Below are 27,268 nucleotides of genomic sequence, written 5' to 3'. Positions count from 1 at the left end.
GGAAGGGGAAATATCTGTAGCTCAAGGTGCATTCATAGTGCTGGGGAAGGTGAAATATCTGTAGCTCAAGGTGCATTCATAGTGCTGGGGAAGCAATAGCTCAGCTAAAAATTTTAGGTATGTAGTTTGGTCCCAGATCAGGATAGTTCTTATTTCTGATGTTGATAGTTCGCATTTCTGATGGACCTCGAACAGTCCTGTCAATGTTGTATCCTTGGGACACTTGACCCCTGGTGTCATATGATATTGGACCTTCAATTTATTGAGGTAGCCACCTGATACTTTAAAAAACGATCCTCTCATTGACTCTTAATGCTGTTCACATGACATTAATCCCAGCATACAAATTTCAAAGTGTGAATTTCATATACCATTTCTTTCACCCCATAAATTAATATCTGTATTAAAGATGCTGACACCTCACCAATTAATATCTGTATTAAAGATGCTGACACCCTACCAATTAATATCTGTATTAAAGATGCTGACACCTTACCAATTAATATCTGTATTAAAGATGCTGACACCTCACCAATTAATATCTGTATTAAAGATGCTGACACCTTACCAATTAATATCTGTATTAAAGATGCTGACACCCTACCAATTAATATCTGTATTAAAGATGCTGACACCTTACCAATTAATATCTGTATTAAAGATGCTGACACCTCACCAATTAATATCTGTATTAAAGATGCTGACACCTTACCAATTAATATCTGTATTAAAGATGCTGACACCTCACCAATTAATATCTGTATTAAAGATGCTGACACCCTACCAATTAATATCTGTATTAAAGATGCTGACACCTTACCAATTAATATCTGTATTAAAGATACTGACACCCTACCAATTAATATCTGTATTAAAGATGCTGACACCTTACCAATTAATATCTGTATTAAAGATGCTGATACCTTACCAATTAATATCTGTATTAAAGATGCTGACACCTTACCAATTAATATCTGTATTAAAGATGCTGACACCTTACCAATTAATATCTGTATTAAAGATACTGACACCTCACCAATTAATATCTGTATTAAAGATGCTGACACCTCACCAATTAATATCTGTATTAAAGATGCTGACACCCTACCAATTAATATCTGTATTAAAGATGCTGACACCTTACCAATTAATATCTATATTAAAGATGCTGACACCTTACCAATTAATATCTGTATTAAAGATGCTTACCCCAGTAATGATATTATGTTTGTTTGTACTCTGTAAAGTTTGTCTGGATTAGTGTAGTTCCTATTAATCAATATAAGTTGTTTTACCTCAAGACAATGACTTATTAATCACGATCTCCTGTTAATGATCATGGTTTCAGGAGTTATTGAGATTTACAGCAGAGTTGAAATGCAATTAAATGAACAAAATTTCTAATGAATCTAAATTAGATACATGTCATAATGACAAAGGTAAGCCAGTACTGTTGATGTGACTGTCTGCTGGCAATAGGATACTATTGTAGTCAGTACTTTACCAGTAATTACACCGAATTAGACTGAATTATAGGATTAGTGACAGGTGTATGACGTAATGGTAAAAGCCTGAAATATTGTCAATGGTGTGCTATATTTTTTTTCATAAATCAGAAAATATACGTATTATGATTCACTTTGTCCCTCTGTCATCAATGACATATCTGAAATTATAGATAGGTATATATTACTTAATGAGTTCTTTTTTTCAGATGGCTGATTGTGAAGGATGGCTTTGTAGCATACATTCGACCTCGTGATGGCCGTATTTGTGATGTCATGTTGATGGATCGAGACTTTTGTGTCAATGTTGGCATGGGAACGACTGGAGCACATCATGGCCTTCTGGTCACCAATCTAAACAGGTAAACAAACCTGAAATTCAAGATAAACAAGGAAAACTTCTCCAAGTACAGAGGAACCCACTTATTTGCATATCGGTTATTTCAATATCCCGCTTATTTGCATAAAATTCTCAGGTCCCGATTTTTTTCTTCTTTATCTTTGTATTTTAATCCCGTGTATTTGCATCGACTAAAACACCGACTCCCGCTTATATGCATATAAAAATTCCAAAAAATCGAAAAGTTTTAATTGATTTTAGGGTATTTTTGTGATTTTCCCGTAATAAAAGTTTATGAAAAGTGTTTTAACTTACATATTGATTCGACACGATGTACAACGTTATCTTATCATTGGTTCACACTTCGTCATTACAGGTTACGTTCGATGCATCGATATCGACATTAGGTTATTATCCAGACCATATCAGTAGCAATGTGCAGAAGAATTACTGAATAAAATATTTATATGCCTCATCTTTTGATGAGATTTGTTTATTTATTATAACATCGATCCAAACCTGTGTTCTGTGCACTTGAACACTCGCTGAGGCAGGTTGCGATCGCCATGATTGTTTACTAGGCGCGTTGCATTGTGGGGGCATATGTGTAATGAACGACAACTCTTTGTGTGTGTGCGCCATTTTCCAAAACAAACCCAAACGACAATACACATCTCACGGTCATTTAAGAAGTTGATTGCTTAAGCAGTTCATCATCTATGGTCAAACAACTAATATACTCATAGCAGGACAAAACGCATCTCGAGACGATAATGAATGTTAATTGAAACGATGACAGTGTACATCGTAGTGCCAACCCACGCGTGTATGACCGATATCCGACCCAGAGACTCTGAGTGACGAGTAGTAAATGATGAAGTATATGCAAATATTTGTACATTTACAAAGAATAACAACCCATGTATTTCGTATTTACTCTTATATTTTAAATACTGTTTTTTTTAAATATATTTTTAATGCAAATAACGTTAACAATCATATAGCGCCCATTTTGAGTACCGACCTGACGATCTACATAGTGTATAAGAGGGGCCAAAACCCAACTCCGCCTATACGAATACTCCGGTTATTTGCATATTTTGTCATGGAAAAAGGGCTATGCAAATAAGCGGGTTGCTCTGTACTCTGTTTACCTCCCACACTAAGAGCCCTCGTGTGCTTCCATCCAATCCAAACATATATGAATATTATAGGTTGTTATAACTTGTTTCATGTTTGTTGTGAAATAAATGAAATGGAAAATGATGGCAAATATTTGCGTTGATTGGAAATTTGTTCATTGTTCAGCTTTTTATGGAGGCGTGTACGCCTGCCATATTGCAATCACCTACGAGTTGTGACGTCACAACCTCTCACTTTCATTTTCATTATATTTGAATGATGCTGATTGTGATGATATTCTTTTGTTTAGAAATCTGTTAGCGAAATGTTGGACCAGAAGGAAGGCAGAAGAGTGGAAAAGAAATATTGAGGATGCAGCAATGACAACTGGAAAAGACTACACGCAGGAAAACAGATTCCAATCCTTCGCCCCAATTCGAGAGCCGTCATATGCAAAATGGTAGATCTTTACCAATTTTTCACAGCCTGAGAAAACAAATAAGTTTGTTAGCCTTGCATTTTGTTTGTATTTGTTCTATTAATTGTGATTTATTTTACATAGTTTTGTATCAATTTGACCTGATATTTATCTGATATGATCTTTAGTATTTTTGACTTTTTTATCATTAATGCCTTAGAATTAAATGCATTTACCCTAAGTTTGACCATGGTTGACCTGTTTTTAACCACTGTTCGACATTAGTGACCTGTATTCAACTATGATTGTTTGATCTGTAATATACCTGTGATTGACCTGATTGACCTTGATTAACCCTGATTGATCTCTACTTAACCTCTGTTTGGCTTTGGTTGACCTGTATTAAACTACAATTGTCCTTGTTTGACCTAAATTTAACCTGAGATTGACCTTAGTTGACCTATATTTAGCTTCTGATTGACCTTTGTTGACCTATATCTAGCCTCTGATTGACCTTGGTTGACCTATATTTAGCTTATGATTGACCTTGGTTGACCTGTATTTAACCTCTGATTGACCTTGGTTGACCTGTATTTAACCTCCTAACCTGTACTGACCTTATTTGTAGGTTTGTTGATGGTGATTCCTATTTCTCGGCTGTTGCTGATGCATTAGAAAGTGCTAAGGAAGAAATTTACATCACAGATTGGTGGTGAGTTAATGGATTGTTATCTATTTCTTCCAAAATATGAATTAACTCATCAAATGTCTTATCTACTATTGTTACATTTGTAGTCAAATAATTAACAGTGACAAATTCAGACTTTGGGCATAATAAAGGTGTGTGAGGTGGTAGTGGTGATGTAGGTGGGCGGGGCATGTTGTAGTGGTACTAGGTCATCACTAGTTATATATATAGAGAGAGAGAGTCACTTTTAACTATAGTAATATGATAATTATATATCCTGAACCACATCTTATGTTTCATATATACATATCATGAAAATGTGAGGCAATTAGCAATTTCTACCTTCAGCTAACAAGAACAAATAAACAGTATAAATGTTTTAACTACCATTTACCAATGAGATGGGGATTGATGGATAAGAGAATGGTCTTGTTCTAAAAATTTAAATTACTTTGAAACAATATATGAAATTAGTAATACAAATTATAGTAGTCAGAGTAGGCCCTGATTGAAGTATGTGAATTGTATATGGGAGAAATGAGATGGAAGTGTGTGAATGGTAGTTATATATGGGAGGAAATGAGATGGAAGTGTGTGAATGGTAGTTATATATGGGAGGAAATGAGATGGAAGTGTGTGAATGGTAGTTATATATGGGAGGAAATGAGATGGAAGTGTGTGAATGGTAGTTATATATTGGGGAAATGAGATGGAAGTGTGTGAATGGTAGTTATATATTGGGGGAAATGAGATGGAAGTGTGTGAATGGTAGTTATATGGGAGGAAATGAGATGGAAGTGTGTGAATGGTAGTTATATGGGGGGAAGTGAGATGGAAGTGTGTGAATGGTAGTTATATGGGAGGAAATGAGATGGAAGTGTGTGAATGGTAGTTATATGGGAGGAAATGAGATGGAAGTGTGTGAATGGTAGTTATATATGGGAGGAAATGAGATGGAAATGTGTGAATGGTAGTTATATGGGAGGAAATGAGATGGAAGTGTGTGAATGGTAGTTATATATGGGAGGAAATGAGATGGAAGTGTGTGAATGGTAGTTATATGGGGGGAAGTGAGATGGAAGTGTGTGAATGGTAGTTATATATGGGAGGAAATGAGATGGAAGTGTGTGAATGGTAGTTATATGGGGGGAAATGAGATGATCTCATCAATCATATTCATTGTTAGCTCACCTGGCCCGAAGGGCCGGTGAGCTTATGGCATGGCGCAGCGTCCGTCGTCCGTCGTCCGTCCGTCAACTTTTCCTTTAAATCGCTACTAGTCCTAAACTACTTAGTGGATTTTGACCAAATTTGGTCTGAAGCATCCTTGGGTGAAGGGGAACCAATTTGTATAAACGGTGGGTCTGGCCCCTCAGGGGCCTTAGGGGCGGGGCCCAATAGGGGAAATATAGCAAATTCTTTAAAATCCTTCTTCTTCTGTAGAAATGAAGGGATTTGATTCATATTTGGTCTGAAGCATCCTTGGGTGAAGGGGAACCAATTTTGTATAAACGGTGGGTCTGGCCCCCCCAGGGGTCTTAGGGGCGGGGCCCAATAGGGGAAATATAGCAAATTCTTTAAAATCCTTCTTCTTCTGTAGAAATGAAGGGATTTGATTCATATTTGGTCTGAAGCATCCTTGGGTGAAGGGGAACCAAATTTGTATAAACGGTGGGTCTGGCCCCCCAGGGGCCTTAGGGGCGGGGCCCAATAGGGGAAATATAGCAAATTCTTCAAAATCCTTCTTCTTCTGTAGAAATGAAGGGATTTGATTCATATTTGGTCTGAAGCCTCCTTGGGTGAAGGGGAACCAATTTTGTATAAACGGTGGGTCTGGCCTCCCAGGGGCCTGGGGGGTGGGGCCCAATAGGGAAATATAGCATATTCTTTAAAATCCTTCTTCTTCTGCAGGAATAAAGGGATTTGATCCATGTTTGGTCTGAAACATCCTTGGGTGAAGGGGAACCAATTTTGTATAAACGGTGGGTCGGCCTCCCAGGGGCCTTAGGGGCGGGGCCCAATAGGGGAAATATAGCAAATTCTTTGAAATCCTTCTTCTTCCGTAGGAATAAAGGGATTTGATCCATATTTGGTCTGAAACATCCTTGGGTGAAGGGAAACCAATTTTGTATAAACGGTGGGTCTGGCCCCCAGGGGCCTTAGGGGTGGGGCCCAATAGGGGAAATAGGGTTAATCCTTTAAATCGCTACTAGTCATAAAGTTATAAATGAATTTGAACCAAATTTGGTCAGTAACATTCTTGGGAGAAGGGGAACAGAGTTTAAATACATTTTTACTCTGAACCCCCAGGGGCCTGAGGGGTGGAGCCAAATAGGGGAAATAGATATTAGTCTTTAAATCGCTACTAGTCATAAAGTTTCTAATGGATTTTAACTAGATTTGGTCAGGAACATCCTTGGGGGAAGGTGAAAAGAGTTTGTATTAAATTTTACTCTGAACTCCCAGGGGCCTGAGGGGCCGGGCCAAATAGGGGAAATAGGGTTAATCTTTTAAATCACTGCTAGTCATAAAGTTATGAATGAATTAGAACCAAATTTGGTCAGGAACATCCTTGGGAGAAGGGGAACAGAGTTTGTATACATTTTTACTCTGAATCCCCAGGGGCCTGAGGGGCAGAGCCAAATATGGGAAATAGAGATTAATCATTTAAATCGCTACTAGTCATAAAGTTATGGATGAATTTGAACAGGAACATCCTTGGGAGAAGGGGGAACAGAGTTTGTATAAATTTTTACTCTGAACCCCCAGGGGCCTGAGGGGCGGGGCCAAATAGGGGAATAGAGATTAGTCTTTAAATTGCTACAAGTCATAAAGTTATGAATGAATTAGAACCATATTTGGTCAGGAACATCCTTGGGGGGAGGGGAACAGAGTTTGTATAAATTTTACTCTGAACACCCAGGGGCCTGAGGGGCGGAGTCTAAGAGGCCCAAGGGTCTTTCCCCACCCTAAGGGACTTAGTTTCTTCAAACACAATTAGGTTGTAAAAATAATCCATAGGGTCTTTCAGTCCCTTAGAGAGTATGTGTATGAATAAATTGAACATGAACATTATTTTGACATTTGGTCAAATCCAACCAGGTGAGCGATACAGGCCCCATGGGCCTCTTGTTTTTCTGTGGTACAGAGGTAATATTCTTTTGGGGTCAGATATCAATGATATACAAAGATGTTTAACAAACATACACCAAAGTTTACCTTTTCTTTGATAGACTTGTATCACAGCTTGAGTCATTATTGAACAGCTGGTCTCAGACATCACCATTGAACATACGGGAATGAATTAGATATAGGAAAATCTATACCAGTTTGTGTTGTATTTACTTCATACCATGACTCATCTATAATTGAACATCCTAGATTTATACTTTTCACATCAGGATATCACAGCCAGACAGTGTCTGTATTCATCACCATTTCTGGACTGAAGTTCAAGTGGACCAATCAAACTCAAACTTCACAAACAGCTTCCGTATTATAACCCCTGCAACAAAGTTAGGAGGGTATACTGGAATCAGGTTGTCCGTCTGTAGACACAATGATGTACCGGTTACTCCTCTTGAACTACTGAGGGTATTTCAACGAAACTTTATAACAATAAACCTTATACATTGTAGATGTGCATAATCTATATCATGTTGAAATTTTGTGGTTACCATGGTAACCAGGTCATTATACTTCATTTTTTGGGTGAGTCTGTAGACACAACAATGTACTGGCTACTCTTCCTAAACTACTGAGGGAATTTCAACGAAACTTTATGGCAATAACCCTTTTACATTGTAGATGTGCTTAATCTATATCATGTCGTTATTTTATAGTTTCCATGGTAACCAGGTCACTATACTTCGTTTTTTGGGTGAGGGGGAATTTTATCCAGTCAACTCATCATATAAACCTGTGAACTGTTTCAAATCAAACTACACAGCAGTGATAGGGACCATGTGTAAATGTGCATGCATGATATTTATCCACAGAATTTTTGGTTTCCATGGTTACCAGGTGTCAATACCCATAATCTTATGGAAAACTTTGTTAAGACAACTTTGGGAGGTATGAGTTGGCCCTCTGGATGACAGTTCTAGTTGGTCAAATAGTCAAAGGTCAAGGTCACTGTTACTTTGAATAGAAAATTGGTTTCTGGACAATAATTCAAGTTCAATTGGACCAATCAAACTTAAATTTTGCATGGTGCTTCCTAATTGGTTTACTTGTTTGGATTTTCTTTTTGGATCAAAAGGTCAAGATCACTGAAAATTGGTTTCCATCCAATAACTTTCCATGGAACAAACTCAAACTTCATGCAGTGCTACCCTACTGACAGCTTGCTTGGAAATGCTTTTTGATATGAAAGGTCTAAGGTCAAGGTTACTACTACTATTAATAGAAAAAAAATTTCCATTCATAACTTGAGATCCCTCTCCTTGGGTCACCATTTCAACACATTGTTAAACACAAGTCCTAGTTAGTTGTTTGACATTAGAATGTTCAACATCTTTTCTTAAAACAAATAATTTCAGGCTGTCAGAAATAATTTAAAGCTTATTTATAGCCCATAGGGATAGCGAGTTGCAGCATCTGGCATCTGTCCATCCATCTGTCCATCCATCTGTCCATCCATCTGCCCATCCATCTGTCAGTCCATTTGTCTGTCTATCTGTCCATCCATCTGTCCATCCATCTGTCAGTCCATTTGTCTGTCTATCTGTCCATCCATCTGTCCATCCGTCTGTCTATCTGCCAACTTTTTCTAAAATATTGCTACTATTGAACAAGTTTGTATTTAGACCAATATTGATCTGAAGCATCCTTGGGGAAGGGAAACCAATTTTGTATAAATGGTGGGTCTGGCCCCCAAGAGGCCTGAGGCTTGAGCAAGGCCCTATAGGGGAAATATAGCAAGTTTTTTAAATAGCTTCTGTAGGAATAAATCAAAGGATATGTCCATATTTGGTCTGAAGGATCCTTGGGTGAAGGGGAACCAATTTTGTATATAACGGTGGGTCTGGTCCCCAAGGGGCCTTAGGGGTGGTGCACAATAGGAGAAATATAGCAAATTCTTTAAAATCCTTCTTCTGTATAGATGTGTTTCCCATATTTACTACCATATGCAGGTTAGCAATACAGGCTCTCGATCTAGGCCTCTTGTCCCCCATTGATTTCTTATGATTTGAGAAAGGAAATCAATGACAGACACATCTTAATATAACCTGAGAAAGGAAATCAATGATAGACACATCTTAATATAATCACAGAAAGGAAATCAATGACAGACACATCTAATAATCTGAGAAAGGAAATCAACGAAAGACACATCTAATAATCTGAGAAAGGAAATCAATGAAAGACACGTCATATAATCTGAGAAATGAAATCAACGAAAGACACATCTTAATATAATCTGAGAAATGAAATCAACGATAGACACATCTTAATATAACCTGAGAAATGAAAGCAACGATAGACACATCTTAATATAACCTGAGAAAGGAAATCAATGACAAACACATCTTAATATAATCTGAGAAAGGAAATCAATGACAGACACATCTTAATATAATCTGAGAAAGGAAATCAACGAAAGACACATCTAATAATCTGAGAAAGGAAATCAACGAAAGACACGTCATATAATCTGAGAAAGGAAATCAATGACAGACACATCTTAATATAATCTGAGAAACGAAATCAATGATAAACACATCTTAATATAATCTGAGAAAGGAAATCAATGACAGACACATCTTAATATAATCTGAGAAAGGAAATCAATGACAAACACATCTTAATATAATCTGAGAAAGGAAATCAATGACAGACACATCTTAATATAATCTGAGAAAGGAAATCAATGATAAACACATCTTAATATAATCTGAGAAAGGAAATCAATGACAAACACATCTTAATATAATCTGAGAAAGGAAATCAATGACAGACACATCTTAATATAACCTGAGAAAGGAAATCAATGACAGACACATCTTAATATAATCTGAGAAAGGAAATCAATGACAGACACATCTTAATATAATCTGAGAAAGGAAATCAATGACAAACACATCTTAATATAATCTGAGAAAGGAAATCAATGACAGACACATCTTAATATAACCTGAGAAAGGAAATCAATGACAGACACATCTTATGATCTGAGAAAGGATTCGATAATAAACACATCTAATAATCTGAGAAAGGAAATCAATGACAAACACATCTTAATATGATCTGTGAAAGGAAATCAATGACAAACACATCTAATAATCTGAGAAAGGAAATCAATGACAAACACATCTTAATATAATCGGAGAAAGGAAATCAATGACAGACACATCTTAATATAATTTGAGAAAGGAAATCAATGACAAACACATCTTAATATAACCTGAGAAAGGAAATCAATGACAGACATATCTTAATATAATCTGAGAAAGGAAATCAATGACAGACACATCTTAATATAACCTGAGAAAGGAAATCAATGACAGACATATCTTAATATAATCTGAGAAAGGAAATAATCTGAGAAAGGAAATCAATGACAGACACATCTTAATATAATCTGAGAAATGAAATCAATGACAGACACATCTTAATATAATTTGAGGAAGGAAATCAATGACAGACATATCTTAATATAATTTGAGAAAGGAAATCAGTGACAGACACATCTTAATATAATCTGAGAAAGGAAATCAATGATAAACACATCTTAATATAATCTGAGAAAGGAAATCAATGATAAACACATCTTAATATAATCTGAGAAATGAAATCAACGATAGACACATCTTATAACCTGAGAAAGGAATTGATAATAGACACATCTAATAATCTTATATAACTAATCAGAATACATGTACATCACAGTAAGATGAGTATTGCATACAAATTAAGCATTACATGCAGGATGATACAAATCTGACCTATTTCATTTTGAGTCAGTCCAGTATACATACAAATCATTACACTGCCCAATCATACACATCTTACTTTGACTCGTATACTTAAGCCATTACTAGAAGTTAAACATTTAAAAATTTAGAGTCAACATTTTTGTTGATGAATTTATTGATGAAGATTTATTCAAAAGTTATCCTGCTGTTATAAGGATTAGAACTTAGGAAGTTTAAAGTGAGTTTTACACAGGACATGATTAAGATGTCGACCCTTTGTCACAGGAAGTGTTTAGAATGAGCCCTAACCTTTATATTACTTGTTGTTTACTTTATTGATCTGAGTATCGGTGGACAACACACACTCTTTCAATCTGTTACCGTGATGGCTTACAACATACTTTACTGTATTTATCCTAGAATAAGCCCCTTTCCTTGTGTATTTAACCTTGAATAAGCCCTTTTCTGAGTGTATTTAACCTTGCATAAGCCCTTTTCTAGTGTATTCAACCTTGAATAAGCCCCTTTCCTTGTGTAATTAACCTTGAATAAGCCCTTTTCTAGTGTATTTAACCTTGAATAAGCCATTTTCCTAGTGTATTTAACCTTGAATAAGCCCTTTTCCTAGTGTATTTCACCTTGAAAAAGCCCTTTTCCTAGTGTATTTAACCTTGAATAATCCCTTTTCTAGTGTATTTATCTTGAATAAGCCCTTTTCTAGTAGAATAGTTTTTAAGTTAGGGGAGGGCTTATTTGTGAACCACTTTTAGCTTACTATTTTTAAAATTGATGATTCTGCAAAAATGAAGAAGGGGAATCATTTGTAGGCGGGGACTTATTTCTGGGTAAATACGTTAGGTAACCGTTGAAAAGAATATGATAACAAATCCACTTGAATATTTCATAGTTTATTTGTGGATTTAAAAAAAAAATCATTTAGTTGGGATAAATGTTTCTCATTTTGAAAGAAGCATGCTGGATAGTATATTTAGATTGCCATATCCTGTTTTCCATAATATATGTATTGATGTTGTATACAATATCTGATTCTCTATAGCTGATTTACAAGTCTGAAAATAACCACAAGATGAGGAATCTTTTAATGATCAATGTTACCAGTTTAATTATTTTGTAGCTTACTTTACTTCTTTAATCTATATATATTCATCAAACAACGAATGGTGAATTACAACAGATGTAGGTGAACACTTGTACAGAAGATTGGTACTGAAATGATGACTTAACCATCGACTCCGGTTTAATAATTGATAAGTTGTGGCCCTGGCCTGAGGCTGTAATCGGTTACCTTACAACTCTCAAATTAACTTCTATTTGAATTGGTTACCATAGTTACCCTCCATTTAGGATGGGCAAAGGTAAATGGTGAATCTTGTTTAGCTTTTACATGCTATTTGAAAATCATTAATTCCTCAAAAATGAAGAACTTGGTTAAGTGTTCAGACCCTTTCAAATAATTCCACAACATTTCCTATACACATCAAATTGAGCAATCTGGTCGTACCTTCTACTATCAAAGAGTTCTTAGTTTTTATATTTCTTCTGTTACCTTGGCAATATATTGTCAAATTAACTGATTCCAGAGTTTCACCGGAACATATGTGGGTAGGGATTTATTTGTGAATTAAAACAGCATATATTTTATACCTTTAACAGATATGAATTCTTTCTTCAGTTGACCTATTCATACGTCATATTTATGGTGTAATAAGCCCACGGGGCCAATACATACACTTGATAGGTATAGGGGAAGGGCTTATTGGAGGACAATGATACATTGTACTTCATTTGCTTGTAGTTTGTACTGTGTTAACTTCAATAGATATCAGATACATATTTACTTGGGCTTATTGCTGGATAAATACAGTACTAGTAATATATAGTAAATGAGTTATTGTTGTTCTTCCCAGGTATCTGTTTATTGAAGTATGTATACAGTCGCAAGTCAAGGCCTTCAGGCTGTACGCTCAACGAATACACAACAATCTTTATTACCTGTGAACGAAAATAACATTGATGATGAGGTGACTAAATCATTGAATATAATACAGTTTCTCTGACTCGTCACCTAGTGGTTGAAATTGCGGTCAAAAATAAATCACATGCAGATAGTGAGAACCCTGAACTATAAATACAAATGTATACTTAAGGTCAGGGGTTCTCATGCCATCAATCCTGTGTCATAGTCTGATGGCAAATTGACAATATGTATTTGTTTATTTCTGCCTTCCTTTGTGTAAACTATTTTCCTGTGAGATTGATGTTTTCTTCTGTATATACATGTGCCGTTGAGGGCGATTGAGGGCCGTAGAGCATGTTGCAAAAAAGTATCAACTTTACGACCCCGAGATTGATTCCTAGTAGAATTCATTAAGTTGGAAATTAGCATATCTAATCTGAACTCTTCTCTGTTAGAGGTATATTTATTAGCCCACATGATCAACAGATGGTGGGCTTGTCTGTGGTCAGTGGGGTGTTGGATTTTGACATTTTATATTTGTTATAACTATATATTCCTTGAAAAGAACTGGAGGGATAATTCTATGCAGGATCCCCTCAGTCCTTAGTTGTGCCTAAACAAAATGGCCTACAGGTGGCCATCTTAGATTTTGATAGCTGAAATTTTGTATTGCTATATTCTTTAGAGTTCATATGTAGGTTTTCCATGTTATGAAATGAGATTTAGAAGAAGAGGAGAAAAAAGGAACATTTGGTCTTTTATTGGAGTCCAAATACGTCTAAAGGTTCAACACATAATCCGTGACATAAGAAGAGATGGGGCCTATTACAGGATGTTATAATGATGTGTACATTCTGAAGTACAACATTGGTACATCATTGATAACCATAGTGAATAAATGGGAGGAAGTCTTCTTTTTTATAAAATCTCATTTCTGTAATTATATAGGCTTTCATTTTCCAGTTTTGTACAAAGCATTTTCTCTGTGACTCTTGAAATCATATACACGTACAGTATAGTTTATAGCAGTTGTTTAGTGAAAGAAATCTTAGAAGAGATAATAATGAAAATTGAAGCTTTATCTTTTCCAAGAAGTTTTTTCCTAGACCCTTACTGGTGAAACTGAGTGGGGATTGAAACTTTCCTGTTTTCTCTCCATCCATCTGTGTTGTATACACAGACGGAGAGGGATTCTAATCAAACTTCACACAATTATAAAGGATCATAATATCTTGGACAAGTTTGGGTTTCAGGGTTATTAGATCAAGGCCAAGGTCACTGTTACTAAAATTCTTTCAGTAAATTCATTGTCAGCTCTAGATCTCTAATGGCTCATATCCCTTGAGGATATTAATATTGTTCATTGAACTTCACACATTAATTAAGTTTAAGGTCACCATAACTATTTCTAGAAAATCCCATTATTTTGAATTGGTTGTAACTTCAAAAGCAGTGCAATCATCAAATGGTTTTCCAACCAGGACAGTAGAAGATATTCTACTCAAGTTAATTTTCTATCATGATTATTTTTTCTGGTTACCATGGTAATTTCTTTCTTGAAAGTTTATTTAACATATGGTGTTTGTGTCTCCTTTGAAAGCAATGACTGGTCTCAGATTGATACAGTAAGTGTGTACTGTAAAGGGAATGTATATAATGCCATGTTGCTATGCAATACAACTGTACAATGTTTGCTATTAAAGAGCGTCATTATTTTTCTAAGTTGTAATGGAATGTTGTAATGGAACAGAAGGATATTACAATGTGATGTCCGTGACAGAAGTACCTGGTATACATATCAGCTTCAGACTGGATTTATTGGTTGTAGAAAATGACAATGATGAATTACTGCTTGTTATATTGAAGTGTTGTTCAAACTATACACAACAAAACTATATCATGTTTGAATATGCCTAATGAATGAATAATATTATGGAAGTTATTGGTGTAAAATATCTAACAGCAAACATAAGGTCTTGGTTGAAGCATCTCTGACGGCATATATATATAGGGTATCGGTTGCAGCATCTCTGATGGCATACATATATAGGGTATCGGTTGCAGCATGTCTGATGGCATACATATATCGGGTATCGGTTTAAGCATGTCTGATGGCATATATATATAGGGTATCAGTTGAAGCATGTCTGATGGCATACATATATCGGATATCGGTTGAAGCGTGTCTGATGGCATATATATATAGGGTATCAGTTGAAGCATGTCTGATGGCATACATATATCGGGTATCGGTTTAAGCATGTCTGATGGCATATATATATAGGGTATCAGTTGAAGCATCTCTGATGGCATACATATATCGGATATCGGTTGAAGCGTCTCTATTGGCATACATATAGGGTATCAGTTGAAGCATGTCTGATGGCATACATATATAGGGTATCGGTTGAAGCGTCTCTATTGGCATACATATATAGGGTATCGGTTGAAGCATCTCTGATGGCATACATATATCGGATATCGGTTGAAGCGTCTCTATTGGCATACATATAGGGTATCAGTTGAAGCATGTCTGATGGCATACATATATAGGGTATCGGTTGAAGCGTCTCTATTGGCATACATATATAGGGTATCGGTTGCAGCATGTCTGATGGCATACATATATCAGGTATCGGTTGCAGCATCTCTGATGGCATATATATATAGGGTATTGGTTTGAAGCATCTCTGGTGGCATACATGTATAGGGTATTGGTTTGAAGCATCTCTGGTGGCATACATACATCGGGTATCAGTTGAAGCATCTCTGATGGCATACATATATAGTTATAAAGAGATTCCTTGTTGTATGAGTTATAAAGGGATTCCTTGTTGAATGAGTTATAAAAGGGATTCCTTGTAGAATGAGTTATAAAGGGATTCCTTGTAGAATGAGTCATAAAGGGATTCCTTGTTGTATGAGTTATAAAGGGATTCCTTGTTATATGAGTTATAAAGGGATTCCTTGTAGAATGAGTTATAAAGGGATTCCTTGTTGTATGAGTTATAAAGGGATTCCTTGTTGAATGAGTCATAAAGGGATTCCTTGTTGTATGAGTTATAAAGGGATTCCTTGTTGAATGAGTTATAAAGGGATTCCTTGTTGAATGAGTCATAAAGGGATTCCTTGTTGTATGAGTCATAAAGGGATTCCTTGTTGAATGAGTTATAAAGGGATTCCTTGTTGAATGAGTCATAAAGGGATTCCTTGTAGAATGAGTTATAAAGGGATTCCTTGTAGAATGAGTCATAAAGGGATTCCTTGTTGAATGAGTCATAAAGGGATTCCTTGTTGAATGAGTTATAAAGGGATTCCTTGTTGTATGAGTGATAAAGGGATTCCTTGTTATATGAGTTATAAAGGGATTCCTTGTTATATGAGTTATAAAGGGATTCCTTGTATGAGTTATAAAGGGATTCCTTGTTGAATGAGTCATAAAGGGATTCCTTGTTGAATGAGTCATAAAGGGATTCCTTGTTGAATGAGTTATAAAGGGATTCCTTGTAGAATGAGTTATAAAGGGATTCCTTGTTGAATGAGTTATAAAGGGATTCCTTGTTGAATGAGTTATAAAGGGATTCCTTGTATGAGTTATAAAGGGATTCCTTGTATGAGTTATAAAGGGATTCCTTGTTGAATGAGTGATAAAGGGATTCCTTGTTGAATGAGTGATAAAGGGATTCCTTGTATGAGTTATAAAGGGATTCCTTGTTGAATGAGTTATAAAGGGATTCCTTGTTGAATGAGTGATAAAGGGATTCCTTGTATGAGTTATAAAGGGATTCCTTGTATGAGTTATAAAGGGATTCCTTGTAGAATGAGTTATAAAGGGATTCCTTGTAGAATGAGTTATAAAGGGATTCCTTGTTGAATGAGTTATAAAGGGATTCCTTGTTATATGAGTTATAAAGGGATTCCTTGTTGTATGAGTGATAAAGGGATTCCTTGTTATATGAGTTATAAAGGGATTCCTTGTTATATGAGTTATAAAGGGATTCCTTGTATGAGTTATAAAGGGATTCCTTGTTGAATGAGTTATAAAGGGATTCCTTGTTGAATGAGTGATAAAGGGATTCCTTGTATGAGTTATAAAGGGATTCCTTGTTGAATGAGTGATAAAGGGATTCCTTGTATGAGTTATAAAGGGATTCCTTGTTATATGAGTTATAAAGGGATTCCTTGTTGTATGAGTGATAAAGGGATTCCTTGTTATATGAGTTATAAAGGGATTCCTTGTTATATGAGTTATAAAGGGATTCCTTGTATGAGTTATAAAGGGATTCCTTGTTGAATGAGTCATGAAGGGATTCCTTGTTGAATGAGTCATAAAGGGATTCCTTGTTGAATGAGTTATAAAGGGATTCCTTGTAGAATGAGTTATAAAGGGATTCCTTGTTGAATGAGTTATAAAGGGATTCCTTGTTGAATGAGTTATAAAGGGATTCCTTGTATGAGTTATAAAGGGATTCCTTGTAGAATGAGTTATAAAGGGATTCCTTGTTGAATGAGTTATAAAGGGATTCCTTGTTGAATGAGTTATAAAGGGATTCCTTGTTGAATTAGTTATAAAGGGATTCCTTGTAGAATGAGTTATAAAGGGATTCCTTGTAGAATGAGTTATAAAGGGATTCCTTGTAGAATGAGTTATAAAGGGATTCCTTGTATGAGTTATAAAGGGATTCCTTGTAGAATGAGTGATAAAGGGATTCCTTGTAGAATGAGTTATAAAGGGATTCCTTGTAGAATGAGTTATAAAGGGATTCCTTGTATGAGTTATAAAGGGATTCCTTGTATGAGTTATAAAGGGATTCCTTGTTGTATGAGTCATAAAGGGATTCATTGTATGAGTTATAAAGGGATTCCTTGTATGAGTTATAAAGGGATTCCTTGTTGGATGAGTTATAAAGGGATTCCTTGTAGAATGAGTTATAAAGGGATTCCTTGTTGTATGAGTCATAAAGGGATTCCTTGTAGAATGAGTTATAAAGGGATTCCTTGTTGAATGAGTTATAAAGGGATTCCTTGTTGTATGAGTTATAAAGGGATTCCTTGTAGAATGAGTGATAAAGGGATTCCTTGTATGAGTTATAAAGGGATTCCTTGTTGAATGAGTTATAAAGGGATTCCTTGTTGAATTAGTTATAAAGGGATTCCTTGTAGAATGAGTCATAAAGGGATTCCTTGTAGAATGAGTTATAAAGGGATTCCTTGTTGAATGAGTTATAAAGGGATTCCTTGTTGAATTAGTTATAAAGGGATTCCTTGTTGTATGAGTGATAAAGGGATTCCTTGTTGGATGAGTTATAAAGGGATTCCTTGTAGAATGAGTTATAAAGGGATTCCTTGTATGAGTTATAAAGGGATTCCTTGTTGAATGATTTATAAAGGGATTCCTTGTAGAATGAGTTATAAAGGGATTCCTTGTTGAATGATTTATAAAGGGATTCCTTGTTGAATGAGTTATAAAGGGATTCCTTGTAGAATGAGTTATAAAGGGATTCATTGTAGAATGAGTCATAAAGGGATTCATTGTTGAATGAGTTATAAAGGGATTCCTTGTTGGATGAGTTATAAAGGGATTCCTTGTTGAATGAGTTATAAAGGGATTCCTTGTTGAATGAGTGATAAAGGGATTCCTTGTTGAATGAGTGATAAAGGGATTCCTTGTAGAATGAGTTATAAAGGGATTCCTTGTAGAATGAGTTATAAAGGGATTCCTTGTAGAATGAGTTATAAAGGGATTCCTTGTAGAATGAGTTATAAAGGGATTCCTTGTTGAATGAGTGATAAAGGGATTCCTTGTTGAATGAGTTATAAAGGGATTCCTTGTAGAATGAGTTATAAAGGGATTCCTTGTAGAATGAGTTATAAAGGGATTCCTTGTAGAATGAGTTATAAAGGGATTCCTTGTAGAATGAGTTATAAAGGGATTCCTTGTTGGATGAGTTATAAAGGGATTCCTTGTTGAATGAGTTATAAAGGGATTCCTTGTTGAGTGAGTTATAAAGGGATTCCTTGTTGAATGATTTATAAAGGGATTCCTTGTTGAATGAGTTAAAAAAGGGATTCCTTGTAGAATGAGTTATAAAGGGATTCCTTGTTGAATGAGTCATAAAGGGATTCCTTGTAGAATGAGTTATAAAGGGATTCCTTGTTGAATGAGTTATAAAGGGATTCCTTGTTGAATGAGTCATAAAGGGATTCCTTGTTGAATGATTTATAAAGGGATTCCTTGTAGAATGAGTTATAAAGGGATTCCTTGTTGAATGAGTTATAAAGGGATTCCTTGTAGAATGAGTTATAAAGGGATTCCTTGTATGAGTTATAAAGGGATTCCTTGTTGAATGATTTATAAAGGGATTCCTTGTAGAATGAGTTATAAAGGGATTCCTTGTAGAATGAGTTATAAAGGGATTCATTGTAGAATGAGTCATAAAGGGATTCATTGTTGAATGAGTTATAAAGGGATTCCTTGTTGGATGAGTTATAAAGGGATTCCTTGTTGAATGAGTGATAAAGGGATTCCTTGTTGAATGAGTGATAAAGGGATTCCTTGTAGAATGAGTTATAAAGGGATTCCTTGTAGAATGAGTTATAAAGGGATTCCTTGTAGAATGAGTTATAAAGGGATTCCTTGTAGAATGAGTTATAAAGGGATTCCTTGTTGAATGAGTGATAAAGGGATTCCTTGTTGAATGAGTTATAAAGGGATTCCTTGTAGAATGAGTTATAAAGGGATTCCTTGTAGAATGAGTTATAAAGGGATTCCTTGTAGAATGAGTTATAAAGGGATTCCTTGTAGAATGAGTTATAAAGGGATTCCTTGTTGGATGAGTTATAAAGGGATTCCTTGTTGAATGAGTTATAAAGGGATTCCTTGTTGAGTGAGTTATAAAGGGATTCCTTGTTGTATGAGTTATAAAGGGATTCCTTGTTGTATGAATTATAAAGGGATTCCTTGTTGGATGAGTTATAAAGGGATTCCTTGTAGAATGAGTTATAAAGGGATTCCTTGCAGAATGTGTTATAAAGGGATTCCTTGTTGTATATGAGTTATAAAGGGATTCCTTGTTGAATGAGTTATAAAGGCATTCCTTGTTGAATGAGTTATAAAGGGATTCCTTGTTGAATGAGTTATAAAGGGATTCCTTGTAGAATGAGTTATAAAGGGATTCCTTGTTGAATGAGTTATAAAAGGATTCCTTGTTGTATGAGTTATAAAGGGATTCCTTGTTGAATGAGTTATAAAGGGATTCCTTGTTGTATGAGTTATAAAGGGATTCCTTGTTGAATGAGTTATAAAGGGATTCCTTGTTGTATGAGTTATAAAGGGATTCCTTGTTGAATGAGTTATAAAGGGATTCCTTGTTGAATGAGTTATAAAGGGATTCCTTGTTGTATGAGTCATAAAGGGATTCCTTGTATGAGTCATAAAGGGATTCCTTGTTGTATGAGTTATAAAGGGAATCCTTGTAGAATGAGTCATAAAGGGATTCCTTGTTGTATGAGTCATAAAGGGATTCCTTGTAGAATGAGTTATAAAGGGATTCCTTGTATGAGTTATAAAGGGATTCCTTGTTGAATGAGTCATAAAGGGATTCATTGTTGAATGAGTTATAAAGGGATTCCTTGTTGGATGAGTTATAAAGGGATTCCTTGTTGAATGAGTTATAAAGGGATTCCTTGTTGAATGAGTGATAAAGGGATTCCTTGTTGAATGAGTGATAAAGGGATTCCTTGTTGGATGAGTTATAAAGGGATTCCTTGTTGAATGAGTTATAAAGGGATTCATTGTTGAATGAGTGATAAAGGGATTCCTTGTTGGATGAGTTATAAAGGGATTCCTTGTTGAATGAGTTATAAAGGGATTCCTTGTTGAATAAGTTAGAAAGGGATTCCTTGTTATATGAGTTATAAAGGGATTCCTTGTTATATGAGTTATAAAGGGATTCCTTGTAGAATGAGTTATAAAGGGATTCCTTGTTATATGAGTTATAAAGGGATTCCTTGTTGAATGATTTATAAAGGGATTCCTTGTAGAATGAGTTATAAAGGGATTCCTTGTTGTATGAGTTATAAAGGGATTCCTTGTAGAATGAGTTATAAAGAGATTCCTTGTTGTATGAGTGATAAAGGGATTCCTTGTTGAATGAGTTATAAAGGGATTCCTTGTAGAATGAGTCATAAAGGGATTCCTTGTTGTATGAGTCATAAAGGGATTCCTTGTAGAATGAGTTATAAAGGGATTCCTTGTATGAGTTATAAAGGGATTCCTTGTTGAATGAGTCATAAAGGGATTCATTGTTGTATGAGTCATAAAGGGATTCATTGTTGAATGAGTTATAAAGGGATTCCTTGTTGGATGAGTTATAAAGGGATTCCTTGTTGAATGAGTTATAAAGGGATTCCTTGTTGAATGAGTGATAAAGGGATTCCTTGTTGAATGAGTGATAAAGGGATTCCTTGTTGGATGAGTTATAAAGGGATTCCTTGTTGAATGAGTTATAAAGGGATTCATTGTTGAATGAGTGATAAAGGGATTCCTTGTTGGATGAGTTATAAAGGGATTCCTTGTTGAATGAGTTATAAAGGGATTCCTTGTTGAATGAGTGATAAAGGGATTCCTTGTTGAATGAGTTATAAAGGGATTCCTTGTAGAATGAGTTATAAAGGGATTCCTTGTAGAATGAGTTATAAAGGGATTCCTTGTTGAATGAGTTATAAAGGGATTCATTGTAGAATGAGTTATAAAGGGATTCCTTGTTATATGAGTTATAAAGGGAGTCCTTGTAGAATGAGTTATAAAGGGATTCCTTGTTGAATGAGTTATAAAGGGATTCCTTGTTGAATGAGTTATAAAGGGATTCCTTGTTGAGTGAGTTATAATGGGATTCCTTGTTGAATGAGTTATAAAGGGAGTCCTTGTTGAATGAGTTATAAAGGGATTCCTTGTAGAAGGAGTTATAAAGGGATTCCTTGTTGTATGAGTTATAAAGGGATTCCTTGTATGAGTCATAAAGGGATTCCTTGTTGAATGAGTCATAAAGGGATTCCTTGTTGTATGAGTCATAAAGGGATTCATTGTTGAATGAGTTATAAAGGGATTCCTTGTTGGATGAGTTATAAAGGGATTCCTTGTTGAATGAGTTATAAAGGGATTCCTTGTTGAATGAGTGATAAAGGGATTCCTTGTTGAATGAGTGATAAAGGGATTCCTTGTTGGATGAGTTATAAAGGGATTCCTTGTTGAATGAGTTATAAAGGGATTCATTGTTGAATGAGTGATAAAGGGATTCCTTGTTGGATGAGTTATAAAGGGATTCCTTGTTGAATGAGTTATAAAGGGATTCTTTGTTGAATAAGTTAGAAAGGGATTCCTTGTTATATGAGTTATAAAGGGATTCCTTGTTATATGAGTTATAAAGGGATTCCTTCTAGAATGAATTATAAAGGGATTCCTTGTAGAATGAGTTATAAAGGGATTCCTTGTTATGTGAGTTATAAAGGGATTCCTTGTAGAATGAGTTATAAAGGGATTCCTTGTTATATGAGTTATAAAGGGATTCCTTGTTGAATGATTTATAAAGGGATTCCTTGTAGAATGAGTTATAAAGGGATTCCTTGTTGTATGAGTTATAAAGGGATTCCTTGTTGAATGAGTTATAAAGGGATTCCTTGTTGTATGAGTCATAAAGGGATTCCTTGTTGTATGAGTCATAAAGGGATTCATTGTTGAATGAGTTATAAAGGGATTCCTTGTTGGATGAGTTATAAAGGGATTCCTTGTTGAATGAGTTATAAAGGGATTCCTTGTTGAATGAGTGATAAAGGGATTCCTTGTTGAATGAGTGATAAAGGGATTCCTTGTTGGATGAGTTATAAAGGGATTCCTTGTTGGATGAGTTATAAAGGGATTCCTTGTAGAATGAGTTATAAAGGGATTCCTTGCAGAATGTGTTATAAAGGGATTCCTTGTTGTATATGAGTTATAAAGGGATTCCTTGTTGAATGAGTTATAAAGGGATTCCTTGTTGAATGAGTTATAAAGGGATTCCTTGTTGAATGAGTTATAAAGGGATTCCTTGTAGAATGAGTTATAAAGGGATTCCTTGTTGAATGAGTTATAAAAGGATTCCTTGTTGTATGAGTTATAAAGGGATTCCTTGTTGAATGAGTTATAAAGGGATTCCTTGTTGTATGAGTTATAAAGGGATTCCTTGTTGAATGAGTTATAAAGGGATTCCTTGTTGTATGAGTTATAAAGGGATTCCTTGTTGAATGAGTTATAAAGGGATTCCTTGTTGAATGAGTTATAAAGGGATTCCTTGTTGTATGAGTCATAAAGGGATTCCTTGTATGAGTCATAAAGGGATTCCTTGTTGTATGAGTTATAAAGGGAATCCTTGTAGAATGAGTCATAAAGGGATTCCTTGTTGTATGAGTCATAAAGGGATTCCTTGTAGAATGAGTTATAAAGGGATTCCTTGTATGAGTTATAAAGGGATTCCTTGTTGAATGAGTCATAAAGGGATTCATTGTTGAATGAGTTATAAAGGGATTCCTTGTTGGATGAGTTATAAAGGGATTCCTTGTTGAATGAGTTATAAAGGGATTCCTTGTTGAATGAGTGATAAAGGGATTCCTTGTTGAATGAGTGATAAAGGGATTCCTTGTTGGATGAGTTATAAAGGGATTCCTTGTTGAATGAGTTATAAAGGGATTCATTGTTGAATGAGTGATAAAGGGATTCCTTGTTGGATGAGTTATAAAGGGATTCCTTGTTGAATGAGTTATAAAGGGATTCCTTGTTGAATAAGTTAGAAAGGGATTCCTTGTTATATGAGTTATAAAGGGATTCCTTGTTATATGAGTTATAAAGGGATTCCTTGTAGAATGAGTTATAAAGGGATTCCTTGTTATATGAGTTATAAAGGGATTCCTTGTTGAATGATTTATAAAGGGATTCCTTGTAGAATGAGTTATAAAGGGATTCCTTGTTGTATGAGTTATAAAGGGATTCCTTGTAGAATGAGTTATAAAGGGATTCCTTGTTGTATGAGTTATAAAGGGATTCCTTGTTGAATGAGTTATAAAGGGATTCCTTGTAGAATGAGTCATAAAGGGATTCCTTGTTGTATGAGTCATAAAGGGATTCCTTGTAGAATGAGTTATAAAGGGATTCCTTGTATGAGTTATAAAGGGATTCCTTGTTGAATGAGTCATAAAGGGATTCATTGTTGTATGAGTCATAAAGGGATTCATTGTTGAATGAGTTATAAAGGGATTCCTTGTTGGATGAGTTATAAAGGGATTCCTTGTTGAATGAGTTATAAAGGGATTCCTTGTTGAATGAGTGATAAAGGGATTCCTTGTTGAATGAGTGATAAAGGGATTCCTTGTTGGATGAGTTATAAAGGGATTCCTTGTTGAATGAGTTATAAAGGGATTCATTGTTGAATGAGTGATAAAGGGATTCCTTGTTGGATGAGTTATAAAGGGATTCCTTGTTGAATGAGTTATAAAGGGATTCCTTGTTGAATGAGTGATAAAGGGATTCCTTGTTGAATGAGTTATAAAGGGATTCCTTGTAGAATGAGTTATAAAGGGATTCCTTGTAGAATGAGTTATAAAGGGATTCCTTGTTGAATGAGTTATAAAGGGATTCATTGTAGAATGAGTTATAAAGGGATTCCTTGTTATATGAGTTATAAAGGGAGTCCTTGTAGAATGAGTTATAAAGGGATTCCTTGTTGAATGAGTTATAAAGGGATTCCTTGTTGAATGAGTTATAAAGGGATTCCTTGTTGAGTGAGTTATAAAGGGATTCCTTGTTGAATGAGTTATAAAGGGAGTCCTTGTTGAATGAGTTATAAAGGGATTCCTTGTAGAAGGAGTTATAAAGGGATTCCTTGTATGAGTTATAAAGGGATTCCTTGTATGAGTCATAAAGGGATTCCTTGTTGAATGAGTCATAAAGGGATTCCTTGTTGTATGAGTCATAAAGGGATTCATTGTTGAATGAGTTATAAAGGGATTCCTTGTTGGATGAGTTATAAAGGGATTCCTTGTTGAATGAGTTATAAAGGGATTCCTTGTTGAATGAGTGATAAAGGGATTCCTTGTTGAATGAGTGATAAAGGGATTCCTTGTTGGATGAGTTATAAAGGGATTCCTTGTTGAATGAGTTATAAAGGGATTCATTGTTGAATGAGTGATAAAGGGATTCCTTGTTGGATGAGTTATAAAGGGATTCCTTGTTGAATGAGTTATAAAGGGATTCCTTGTTGTATGAGTCATAAAGGGATTCCTTGTTGTATGAGTCATAAAGGGATTCATTGTTGAATGAGTTATAAAGGGATTCCTTGTTTGATGAGTTATAAAGGGATTCCTTGTTGAATGAGTTATAAAGGGATTCCTTGTTGAATGAGTGATAAAGGGATTCCTTGTTGAATGAGTGATAAAGGGATTCCTTGTTGGATGAGTTATAAAGGGATTCCTTGTTGGATGAGTTATAAAGGGATTCCTTGTTGAATGAGTTATAAAGGGATTCCTTGCAGAATGTGTTATAAAGGGATTCCTTGTTGTATATGAGTTATAAAGGGATTCCTTGTTGAATGAGTTATAAAGGGATTCCTTGTTGAATGAGTTATAAAGGGATTCCTTGTTGAATGAGTTATAAAGGGATTCCTTGTAGAATGAGTTATAAAGGGATTCCTTGTTGAATGAGTTATAAAGGGATTCCTTGTTGTATGAGTTATAAAGGGATTCCTTGTTGAATGAGTTATAAAGGGATTCCTTGTTGGATGAGTTATAAAGGGATTCCTTGTAGAATGAGTCATAAAGGGATTCCTTGTTGAATGAGTTATAAAGGGATTCCTTGTTGTATGAGTGATAAAGGGATTCCTTGTTGGATGAGTTATAAAGGGATTCCTTGTTGGATGAGTTATAAAGGGATTCCTTGTAGAATGAGTCATAAAGGGATTCCTTGTTGAATGAGTTATAAAGGGATTTCTTGTAGAATGAGTTATAAAGGGATTCCTTGTTGTATGAGTTATAAAGGGATTCCTTGTTGAATGAGTGATAAAGGGATTCATTGTTGAATGAGTTATAAAGGGATTCCTTGTTGTATGAGTTATAAAGGGATTCCTTGTATGAGTTATAAAGGGATTCCTTGTAGAATGAGTTATAAAGGGATTCCTTGTTGAATGAGTTATAAAGGGATTCCTTGTTGGATGAGTTATAAAGGGATTCCTTGTTGGATGAGTTATAAAGGGATTCCTTGTAGAATGAGTCATAAAGGGATTCCTTGTTGTATGAGTCATAAAGGGATTCATTGTTGAATGAGTTATAAAGGGAATATTCCTTGTTGGATGAGTTATAAAGGGATTCCTTGTTGAATGAGTTATAAAGGGATTCCTTGTTGAATGAGTGATAAAGGGATTCCTTGTTGAATGAGTGATAAAGGGATTCCTTGTTGGATGAGTTATAAAGGGATTCCTTGTTGAATGAGTTATAAAGGGATTCATTGTTGAATGAGTGATAAAGGGATTCCTTGTTGGATGAGTTATAAAGGGATTCCTTGTTGAATGAGTTATAAAGGGATTCTTTGTTGAATAAGTTAGAAAGGGATTCCTTGTTATATGAGTTATAAAGGGATTCCTTGTTATATGAGTTATAAAGGGATTCCTTGTAGAATGAATTATAAAGGGATTCCTTGTAGAATGAGTTATAAAGGGATTCCTTGTTATATGAGTTATAAAGGGATTCCTTGTTGAATGATTTATAAAGGGATTCCTTGTAGAATGAGTTATAAAGGGATTCCTTGTAGAATGAGTTATAAAGGGATTCCTTGTTATATGAGTTATAAAGGGATTCCTTGTTGAATGAGTGATAAAGGGATTCCTTGTTGTATGTGTTATAAAGGGATTCCTTGTAGAATGAGTTATAAAGGGATTCCTTGTAGAATGAGTTATAAAGGGATTCCTTGTTGAATGAGTTATAAAGGGATTCCTTGTAGAATGAGTTATAAAGGGATTCCTTGTTGAATGAGTGATAAAGGGATTCCTTGTTGGATGAGTTATAAAGGGATTCCTTGTAGAATGAGTTATAAAAGGATTCCTTGTAGAATGAGTTATAAAAGGGATTCCTTGTTGAATGAGTTATAAAGAGGTTCCAGGTTGCTGTATATGAGTCGTAAAGTGGTTCCATTTGATTGTATGAATCAGAAAGGGGTTCCTGTAGTATCCCATTATAAGGCTTTGTGAATTTTTATTGCATTCATAAGAGTATAGATACAT

At 35.1% G+C, this 27,268-nt stretch overlaps 1 protein-coding gene across 1 annotated transcript in view; it reads left to right on the top strand.

Moving 5' to 3' along the window:
* LOC117327709 (phospholipase D1-like) overlaps positions 1-27,268 on the top strand; it is a gene marked incomplete at its 3' end in the record, with an annotated part of 78,912 nt that overhangs the window by 39,577 nt on the left and 12,067 nt on the right. Inside the window, 3 exon segments of the mRNA XM_033884827.1 lie at positions 1,715-1,867; positions 3,278-3,427; positions 4,014-4,097. Coding sequence (XP_033740718.1) covers positions 1,715-1,867; positions 3,278-3,427; positions 4,014-4,097 — 387 coding nt within the window.

This window comes from Pecten maximus, chromosome 5, assembly GCF_902652985.1.
Source record: "Pecten maximus chromosome 5, xPecMax1.1, whole genome shotgun sequence".
Taxonomy (NCBI): domain Eukaryota; kingdom Metazoa; phylum Mollusca; class Bivalvia; order Pectinida; family Pectinidae; genus Pecten; species Pecten maximus.
Note: the sequence above shows the minus strand (reverse complement) of the source record. Positions and strands in the feature narration are given on the sequence as shown.